This window comes from Morone saxatilis, unplaced genomic scaffold, assembly GCF_004916995.1.
Source record: "Morone saxatilis isolate NCDOM2014 unplaced genomic scaffold, NCSU_SB_2.0 Contig14, whole genome shotgun sequence".
In the NCBI taxonomy this organism is placed as follows: domain Eukaryota; kingdom Metazoa; phylum Chordata; class Actinopteri; family Moronidae; genus Morone; species Morone saxatilis.
In genome coordinates, this window is record NW_023339696.1 from 19,879,548 (window position 1) to 19,888,341 (window position 8,794).

General features: G+C 40.1%; 1 protein-coding gene across 2 annotated transcripts in view; it reads right to left on the reverse strand.

Moving 5' to 3' along the window:
- Positions 1-8,794, reverse strand: part of ppp1r1b (protein phosphatase 1, regulatory (inhibitor) subunit 1B) — a 19,604-nt gene continuing 10,810 nt past the window's right edge. The window contains exons 2-5 of one of the 2 annotated variants that reach the window (XM_035654632.1): positions 6,654-6,743; positions 5,691-5,766; positions 4,281-4,418; positions 1-2,340 (exon numbers count right to left, since the gene is read on the reverse strand). In XM_035654632.1, coding sequence (XP_035510525.1) covers positions 2,180-2,340; positions 4,281-4,418; positions 5,691-5,766; positions 6,654-6,743 — 465 coding nt within the window. In that variant the 3' untranslated portion in view covers positions 1-2,179. The remainder of the gene's footprint in view (positions 2,341-4,280; positions 4,419-5,690; positions 5,767-6,653; positions 6,744-8,794) is intronic. The other variant, XM_035654633.1, reaches the window with a different exon arrangement.

Consider the following 8,794-nt stretch of genomic DNA (forward strand, 5'->3'; position numbering starts at 1 on the left):
GAAAAGGGAAACTGTTTATTTTGATATATTGTTGCTCACTTTAAAACAACCACATCACATTGAGAAACAAGGTAATGGAAAAAAATTAAATAAAAATAAAGACAGAATAAGCATAAGAGTTCATACATGGTTCATACATGTTCTTTCCATGGTTGTTTTCTTCTGACCTGGGAGGAGAGGGGAGGTGGACAGAGAGCCGAGGAGGGAGGACAGCGTTGGCCGCAGAGCCTCAACGCACACAACCTGCTCATCCAGTCATCCCACAATTTGGGCAGGTCAAAGGTTAAAAACGTTTCACACCATTTTTATATACAAACCCAGATGATACAAACAGCAAGATTTATTCATCCTGTGGCACAAATGGAAACCTAATACATCAGATGCTGAATCTTCAGATAAACTGGCAATTCAATTATATAGATTCTGACTAAAAACATTGAAAAGTTGTTGTTGACGCCAAGAAAAGAGATGCCAAGTGAATATATGTGGTAAAAAGACTACAGAAAGTTTGTGCAGTGACCATTTTGCTCAAATGTCAGTCATACAGTAACTGCAGTGCCTGGCTTTAGGCTTTCTCTGCTGAATGCTTTATGCAGACTTGCAAGTTAGATATAGAAAGTAGAAACAGGACAGAGCGGAGCTACTCATACACTGGACGTTAGATTAGAAAAATAGCTCTTACAACAGATCCATGACATACAAATCATGAGTGAACAATTCAAAAGATGACAATAGAAAAGTGTTAACATACAAAAGGGAATCTGTGAGCACTGTGAAATCCCAAATGAGTCAACAGTATTGGAAAAGATTTTAAATTTACATGTTTTTGATTCCTTAATGATGTCAGTTCACAATGAGTCGAGTTCAAATGTGCGATGCGTGGAGGCAACGGTTGGGTTCTGTATCTCAAACAAATCAGAGGTAGCTTTGCCCTTTAAAGATTAATTTGAAGTAACGTGAAAAGTGTGGTATGAAATAACCACACTCACACACACACACACACACACACACACACACACACTCACTCACTTGCTCATGGATTTAACACAATTACAGACATTTTGGTGCTTTTTTTTAAGTCATAGTTAAAGTGATACTCCAACCCATATTTTTACCATAGGCTCGCTGACATTTTGGAAAATGTTACTTAACATATGGTGGGCAGAATAGAAGCAGATTATTATTATATTATTATAAATTGTAACTAACATGAAACTTTTGATGTTCTTCTTGACGGATGAAACTGCCTTTCAATCACAACCACCTTTCAAGCTTTAACAATAAGTATTATTGTACAGAGACACAGCTACACCGTGTGAAAACATTGAATAGCTTATTTCAACCATAAATAGCATTAAAACTGGATTTTATTCTATGGAAATATTAAGGATTTTAACTTCTTTTCAGCTCTTGATAAAAACATAATATGTTGGTTTGGTGTATCACTTTAAACCTGTTAATCCTACTTTCCACCATGAGATGGCAGTACATGCATATTTACTCACAGGGCTAAACATTGAATTTGCTGCAAATCAGAACAATGATGTAGGCCATGGTTTCAAAATAAAGTGGAACAAACACCACACACATTTAAACACCTTCAAGTACCTTTGAAAGGGTCATACAAGAGTCTTTGTTAAAAATGTGCCCAAGAAAGTTTATGTGTGTGTTTTTGTGATTACTGTTAAAACTATTACCCTCTTTAAAAGAACATTTAGCTGTGCAGAAGCATTAAGGTCGAGGGAGGACTGGTCTTACAGGGTATTTGGTCATGCTGACCTTGGCCCCTCCACTCTCATTATAAACAAAGGGACATTAGGGCCAAAGTGGCGTCTATAGTCTGCTCTGTCAGTAGATCATTCTTCACCTGCTCATAAGGGCTGACTCCTAATACAAAACCTACCTCTCTGTCCTCTCTTTAATCCATCTCACCCTTTAGAGGTGAAGTAGTTCAGAAATCTTTCACTCACATGTTTGATTTCATGGAAGTATCTTTCATTTAGTTGACCCACAGCTTGCAACCTCACTTGTGCATTCAGTCTCTACACACTGATAACAAACAGCCTCATCTCTTCAGATTTTAACCATTTCACAAAACACCTTCACTGTCCCAAATTCTTCCCTACAAATGTTTTCCCTGCTCTCTCTCTATCTCTCTATCTCTCTCTCCCTCTCTTTCTCAGTTACTCCCCCGACTGTTCTCCTCTGTCGTTTCCTTGATTTTGTTCCCATCATCATCTTCCTCCTCTTCTTCCTCCTGTGCTGCTTGGATCTGCTTGGCCGTCTCTCTAATGCTGGAAAACTTTTCGGGTTGCTCAATGGTCGCCGTCTCTTGGTGATCTGAGGAGACAAAGACTGGGATGTGAAAAGAAGCAGTAAAGCTGTAACCAGTGATATCAGTGTATCACAGTTTTGTGCCTTTGGTTTGGATTGAGATGCTTGTGAGTTCATTCTGGTGATGGAGATGCCTGGAGGGCAGGAAGAATTCAAACAATTAGTTAATTATTTGTTTAGTTACTCAACAAAAAAATAACTGGAAACTATGTTACTATTAATTGTTCAAGTCATGTTTTTTTTTAAGCAAAAACACAAATACTTCCCTGCTCCAAGCCTGTTAAATGTGTATTTACATTTTCTTAGTTTTTTTTTTTTAGTTAACAGAATATAGAGTTTTGGATGGCGGGTAGACAATGGCACTATTTTCTGACATGTCATAGACCAAATGATGAATCAATTATTTGAGAAAATAAGATTAATTAGATTCAATTTTTACATGAAATTCATGTTTATTTGTTCCTTTTAACGCTGCAAATCCACTTCAGATATTCAGAAACACACTGGATGAGACTGGAAAGGTACCTGTTTGTCCTTACTCTTGAAAGGTTTGTAAAGCTAACTGATTAAATAACTTGTTCACCTTGATTTATCTTCTGTCTGTGATAACACAGGCCGAGCCCAAACTGTGTTGCTCGAGTGAAAGAACAGATGAACTGTAATCAAAGGACCCAATCAGGATCCTACAACATCCTGTTTGGGTACTTTGTGTATTACCGGGCTTCCACAAAGGGATTTATTGAGAGAGTCTGTCATCTGGGCCAACAGAGCAATAATTCTGAATGAAATGCCACTGTTCTCATGTGATATAATGCAGATTAAAACCCAATAATTTTGCAGCATAAAACAAAATAATAATGGAGCCCGTTTCCAAAAAAGTTCACTTCAACTTGAGATTTACACCGATTTTGTAATAGCACATAACTCAAAGTCAAAAGCTTTTATACTCTGCATTAGAGTTTAAACTAACAGAAGAAGTGTTGAAATAGAGTAGAATACAGATCAGGATCAGCACAGACAGCCTGCTTATTAATCCTGTCTGGCCTCTCTGACTGGTATAAGTGTTGGATCCAGGCCTTTAGTCGTCTGCAATTTACCCTCTGACAGATTTGGGGCGAGAGACAGAGAGCTAATATGACACTGGTGCTGTCTCTCAGTGCACAGAGCTTCACCTGTACAGCTGGTCGGCCCACAGAGGAGCGCTGTTCTACTGGGAACAAATAGTTTATTGTTTTTTTTTGTTTAAAGTTTTATATCACATTTGAGAGCAGGTTAAATAATAAAACACATTTTCTCAAGCAGAGTGTAATATAATGTAGCTGAATGAAAAACAAAACTCATTTAACTCACTCACAAAACTCACTTATTGTGAAATAATAAAACTTTGGATTTGTTGTGACAAATTATCTATCTTGGGCAACTATTCAAGACTGTAAACAGTACATTTTTCTCACTGTTTAAGGAGGATTATCAACGATGGCTTCTTGTAATGGGAGACACATTTGTTCTGAAATCTCAAACTGTGTGAAATGTGTGCAGACACCATCAGGATAAATATAAAGGAAAGGTGCAAACTGGACCATTCACTCAAACCTGAAGGAAAAATACACCTTTAGATACTTTAACACTGCATATATCATTTTGTCATTTTTAGTATACCGATTTTCCCTGATTTTCAAGATATGCATGTATGTGCAGAATATTCATATTCAACTAAAATACTTAAATATGTGAAAGCCTTGTTGCAACATCAAACTCTAATTACAGTTATTAAACTTGATTGTAGAAAGTGCTGGAAATTGACATTGGTTCTGTTTTTAGCAGTGTTTAAGTGCCACTGGGTGTATTTTTCTTCAACAGCAACAGCAGTGTTGTCCTTGCTGCCACTGTGTGCAATGCTGCTGCTGTTGTGGTCCCAGCCAGTTGACAGAGAGCCTCCCTCTCACCAGCTGCTTTGGTGGGAGATGTGTCCTCTCCCTCCTGTCCCTGCCAGTAGTCCTCCTCCTCCTCCCCTTCACAAGGATCTTCCAAAGGGGGGTAAACACCTAGGTTCTGCATGTGTGCTTCAGCCATCTTCTGCACAGCTACACACAGGTAAACACAGCACACATACACACACACACACACACACACACACACACACACACAGGGAGACGGTCACACAGACACATGGAAACAGACACAGGGATAGAGGGACATGTTGTTTTGGTTTTACCAGCTTCAACACTTTATCAAGCCTCGCAGGGTTTAAAAAATAAAAAATAACAAATACAAGCCAGTTAGGCAGGAAGCCAATTAAACACATGCACTGACAGACAGACAGACAGGCAGGCAACTGCAAAACAGTAGCCCACACTGATTTTTCCAGTAGAGCCTCCACTGTTGTTTTTCATCCTTTCTCTCACCCTGTTCTCCCATCTGTTTATTTGTACGCTCGTCTTTCCTCGACTGCTTGCCCTCCTCAGCGCTCTTGCTTAGCAGCGCTGACTCACACTCTCCTCTCTCCCACCCTATAAATTCTCCTCTCTTTTGCGATATCACCTCGACTCCCCCTCTCACTTCCTGTGGGTCACCTTGGCCTCTCTCTGTTTCACACTGTCAGTCAACAATGCGGCACTGAGGCAGGTCACTTATTCTCGCTTGAGGAGGGTTATGTAATTCAAAATTATTCCAAGATAGCTGTCTCTTCTACTCTGTGTGTCTGAGCTGATGAAGGGCAGATTTCAGATGCAGGAGCGAGGCGTCCTGGCTTATTATGTCATCACTTGACATGCAACACACACCCAGAAATCCCCATTAAATGAAGCTCTGCTGACGAGCTCTGAAATGTAGATGTTTGTCCCTTTAATGACCACATGCGACACGCAAGAAGCCACATGCACAGAGATACAGAAGAAAGTACTTGTTTGTGTTTATGTATTTCTATCCTGCCTATAAATGTGTTCGTGTCTGTGTGTGTGCCACAGCTGTATACACAACTGACTGTAATCCTGGATGATCCAGACTTTCCTAGACTCACATTCACTGTCTCACAGCTGTCACACTTTAATCTCTCCTCTTTCTCCCTTTCTCTCTATCTGTCACACACAAATATACAGGCCTAGTGTCCAATGAGAGCAGAAACACGTCTATGCATGTTCCACATGCGCATGCACAAAAAAAGAAAATAAAGGCCTTTAATGCATATCTACCCATCTGTCACATGCATTTTTTTTCCTTTTTCAGCCATTATGAAGCATGAAAAGCAAGGAGGCAATTGACTGCAGCGAAGCACGGTAGAACAAAAAGGATTTAAACACAAGGATGAATCACAACACACAACCACCACCTGTTATATCAATACTGCTCACACCTACCTCTGAGAGATGGAGGCTGATACACGTTTGGATTGACACGTTTTGGCTTGAGCACTCCGTTTTCTCCCACAACCCACTGCGAACAAAAAGAGAGAAATATTACCCCTGATTTACCTCATCTATTTCTCTTCAAAAATCCCATGTTTAAAGACAATAAAATATTCTGCTGGGAATAAAATGTTACTAAAATCCAGAATGCAAGAATATGCAAATGTTTATTTAAATATTTTAACTTCTGGACATGAGATGTCTCCTACTTCACTGAAAAGTCAGTTCTCAGTGTGTATGAACTATGTGTAAGTTGCATACAGAACCATGACTGACTCCAACCTCTGCACAAATAGCAGTGAAGCTCAAACATTGAAGTGAAGTAACAATAAGAAAAACAATAAACAATAACATTTCTGAGTGGAGGGGTTGGGTGGGGATGGGGGGAAACTACAGTGGTCGCAAAACCTGTGAAAAAAATGTGAAAATGTGTGTGATAAAAAAGATTAATAAAAACAACTCATTCTAAAGTGTCTTTGTTGTACATTGCCTCTATTAAGCACTTTGCGACTTATGTCTGTGAAAAGCGCTACATATTCAGGTGATTATACACTGAATTGAAAACATACCCATGAATATTATACTCCATTTCTGCCAATAGATCCTCCTAAATGTTACACACTGGACCTTTAAAAAGTTCTTGGTTTTGAACACACATGAGTTTGTGATGATGGACACATCGGAGGATCCAGCAGGGTTGAAAAAACTTATAAAATAAAAAAGTAAATACCAGTTGGGAGCTGACATTTAACAGGCAGACAGTAGATAATAGAAAAACACAGCATTATGTTGTTTAACAATGAAATGGCCAACTCCAAAATGGTACTTTTGGAAGATTTTTCAGTTCATGGGATAGGGTGGAAAAAGGTGGAGGACAAATGAGACACTTATTATAGAAAAGTGTTTTGACTTCACCTTTACCTGATGGGTGGACTGATCATCCTCAGGGGATGATTGGTCGGCTACTCTAAACAGCGTGGCAGGTGTGGGCCTCCTGCGCCGGATCTATCAACAAACACACACAAACAAAAAAGACAGCCGTAAATACATGAATAATTAAACTGGCCAACACTGTATTATTAATAATGTTCAGAAAAGGTCTTATCAATCACATGGAAAATGCTGACAGTTCATGCCGGTGAAAGGCATGCTGGGGCCTCGCTAACTTCATTAGTGCTGATCCCAGTTGGCTGATGGGTCAACAGCCAACAGCAAGTTTCAGCACTCAATACTGGTAAGGTCAAAGCACATGCCACAGTTAGTAGAACAGAGGAAGACTCATTATGCAACTTTCTGATTTCATAGACAGATACAGTGAAAGGCATGTCACATGGAACAGAAGCTCAATTGATGCTTGTTGCTGCAGTTTCAAATGATCCAGCATTTAATGAGAGTTAAAGCTTTTGATACAGGATTTATTGGAACTGAATGACCTCTTCACACACTAAACAACGTAGTAAGTGAGTTTGATCACCTGAGTGTGCCCTGTACGGTCATATACTCCCTCACAAACAGAGGGACCATGGAAAAGAGGATTTTGAACTAAATGAGCCCTAGCAAACAGCCCAGACACTCCCTCCCCAACCCAACACACTGTTCCCTGGAGGCACAAGCCAGATTGTCGTTAGTCTGAAGGCAGGCGGACTGCAGGTCGCCACTTCACCTAGTAGATGCCACTTTATACAGTGGACTCTCTTTCGCTACAGGAACAAATGCCCAGCTGTACACCCTCAGCTCACCAATACTGTACCCTGCCTGTGGGACTGCACTCTATGGCAGTTTGGCATTGCTTTTGACAACAACACTGATACCGATACTCCACCTATCTTTTCTATCTTTTGTGTACCAAACACTCACTCCCTGTTGAGTTAAAGGGGGGGTGTTCAATGTTTTGTAGATCACAATAACAGGATTGTGCATGAAGGGCATTTTATTATTGTTTCTATACCATTTTAAAGACTAAATCGTAAATTGATTAATCAGAAAAATAGTCTACAGATTAATCTATGATAAGAGTGGATGTTTTGCTTAATTTTTCCACTGTCACAATTGTAGTCCATTGCAACCAACACAAATTCAAGTTTAAAAGCTGCTCTGTTTTCAATGATGGAGCAAACTGCAAACTTCTCACATTTCAAGCAAATAGAAAGTGAGTGTTTGATACTCACAAGATACATTTTGTTTGGCACTTTTAATGACCACACTGAAATACCCTGAGCAAAATGTGTTGGGCCTTTGCTTCATATAGAAAGATCTCAATGGAGGGCCTAATACTTTGACTCACTTTCCCACCACCAGGATTAATAGCTGACATCTATAAAACTTCCTTTTGGAAAAATGTTGGATTAAAATGCAATGAAAGTGCAATGAGAATAAAAGCAGTTCAGCTAAGTGAACCTGGCAGGTCAGACAAGCAAGTTATTGAAAAGTCTCCTTGGCCATGAAATGAACCTCAGTACTGCTGTTTACGGCACCACATAACATCACAGGAAGAGAGTTTAGTAGCCTGGCTCTATTTTGCGTGAAACGGCTCCATACAGAGAGATGTGTTTGTGTTTGGGTCCGTCTGTCTTGGTAAGCGAGGTGTGCGTCATCACAGTGAGGCACATGTTGCCAAAGCAGAGGCTTGCTGGGCTGTGTGGTGGAAAGCTGCCGCTGTCAGACACGACAACACAGAGTAATCGAGCGTGGATATCACCCTTATTTATGACACCAGACACACATTTTAATCTCGTCACGCAAGTTCCAGATTTCCTGTCTGCCCTGGATCTCTCTCTCTTTTTCTCATTCACCTTTCATTTCCATCTCACTTGATCCTCTGCTTCCTCTATCCTGTTTACTTCCAAGTTCATCATTCATTCCTTGACAGTGACACTACCCTCACTTCTTTCCCCCTCTCCACTCCATCACCAGAATGCGCCATAACTGAAATCATATTACTATTATCCTTTTGCTTGCTGACTTGTCTTTTTTTTCCTTAATTGATCTCTCCCTTTCTCTCTTTATTGGCAGAGAACATCCACAGGGCTTCCTTCAACCCCCCCCCCCCCCCCCCC